General features: G+C 67.0%; 1 protein-coding gene across 1 annotated transcript in view; it reads left to right on the forward strand.

Moving 5' to 3' along the window:
- Window positions 1-1,373, forward strand: part of LIPE (lipase E, hormone sensitive type) — a 5,234-nt gene that overhangs the window by 3,462 nt on the left and 399 nt on the right. Inside the window, 3 exon segments of the mRNA XM_025194581.1 lie at window positions 44-147; window positions 319-611; window positions 1,181-1,367. Coding sequence (XP_025050366.1) covers window positions 44-147; window positions 319-611; window positions 1,181-1,367 — 584 coding nt within the window.

Consider the following 1,373-nt stretch of genomic DNA (forward strand, 5'->3'; position numbering starts at 1 on the left):
CCCCTGGGAGCCCTCAATGGGGAGCCCCCCTGTAACCTCCCACTTACCCCTATGTCCCCACAGGTGATGCTACCCCGGCCTGGCATCAGCTGCTGCTCCTGCCAGCTGCCCGCCTGCTGGGGGGCCGCGGGCCCCCGGCCCCCGCTGGTATGGCCCCGGGGGATGCAGGGAGGTCCTGGGGAGTGTAGGGCATCTTGGGGCCAGCTGGGAGGCTCCAGGGGTCCTGGGAGGGGCTCAGGGCACAGGGGGTCCTGGGGCAGTGCAGGAAGCCTTCGTGGGGCTGAGGGGTGCCAGGCTCAGACATGCCCCCCCCCACAGGTGCAGCGCAGCCGAGTGCATCAGAGTCAGTGCCAGAGGTCCCACCAGCGGGACCCCAATCCACAGGCCGCAGCCACACATACCAGGACCCAGGCCCGCCCCCTGGCAGTGACCCCCCTGGCACTGCGAGCATGGGGGCACTGGAGTACCCTGATGGGTTTGAACCGCTGCGCTCCCGCTACCCTGCAGCACCAGTAGCACTGGATCTGTCACCCTTGGGGCGCAACCCCTACATGTCGCCGTTGCTGGCGCCCGACAGCATGCTGTGCACGCTGCCCCCGCTGCACATCGTGGTGAGCTGCCCGTGCCAGGCCATATCACGCTGTGACCCACGCCGGGCCATACAGCAGGGATGAGGGGGGAGGATGAGACTCGCCGCCTGGCAGGCAGCACAGTCTGGGCATAGGTGCAGCAGGGCACAGCAGTTGGTCTGTATAGGAGCTAGCCAGTCCATATAGGAGAGGAGGGAGCTGTGGGCTGTCTGTCTACATAGGGGACAGGGACTCACAACTGGTCCCTATAGGGGTGAACTGGTCCATATAGCGGTGCAGGGAGCCACTAGCAGTCCGTACAGAGGGACAGGGACCAAGCACTGCTCCATACAGAAGCCGGCTGATCCATACAGGGAAGCAGAGAGCTGCTAGCGGTCTGGACAGGGGGGCTGGGACCCACAGCTGGTCCATATAGGGGCCACCCAGTCGAGATAGAGGCACAGGGAGCTAGGGATCTGCAGCTAGTCTGTAGGGGGGCCAGGCGGACTATATAGGGACACGGGGAGCTTCAGGCAGCCCATAAAGGGGGGCAGGGGCGCACAGCTGGTCCGTATAGGGGCCAGCCAGTCCCCAGAGGGAGCAGCAGGCAGCGTGCCCCAACCCCCGCTGCCGCCCCGGCTGGTGCGCTGGACCCGATGCTGGACGACGCGGTGATGCTGGCGCGCCGGCTGCGGGCACTGGGCCGCCCCGTGACGCTGCGTGTGGTGCCCGACTTGCCTCATGGCTTCCTGAGCCTGTTGCAGCTGTGCCGCGAGACGCGCGAGGCCACCGCGCTCTGCACCC

Source organism: Alligator sinensis, unplaced genomic scaffold (assembly GCF_000455745.1).
Source record: "Alligator sinensis unplaced genomic scaffold, ASM45574v1 scaffold1575_1, whole genome shotgun sequence".
In the NCBI taxonomy this organism is placed as follows: Eukaryota; Metazoa; Chordata; order Crocodylia; family Alligatoridae; genus Alligator; species Alligator sinensis.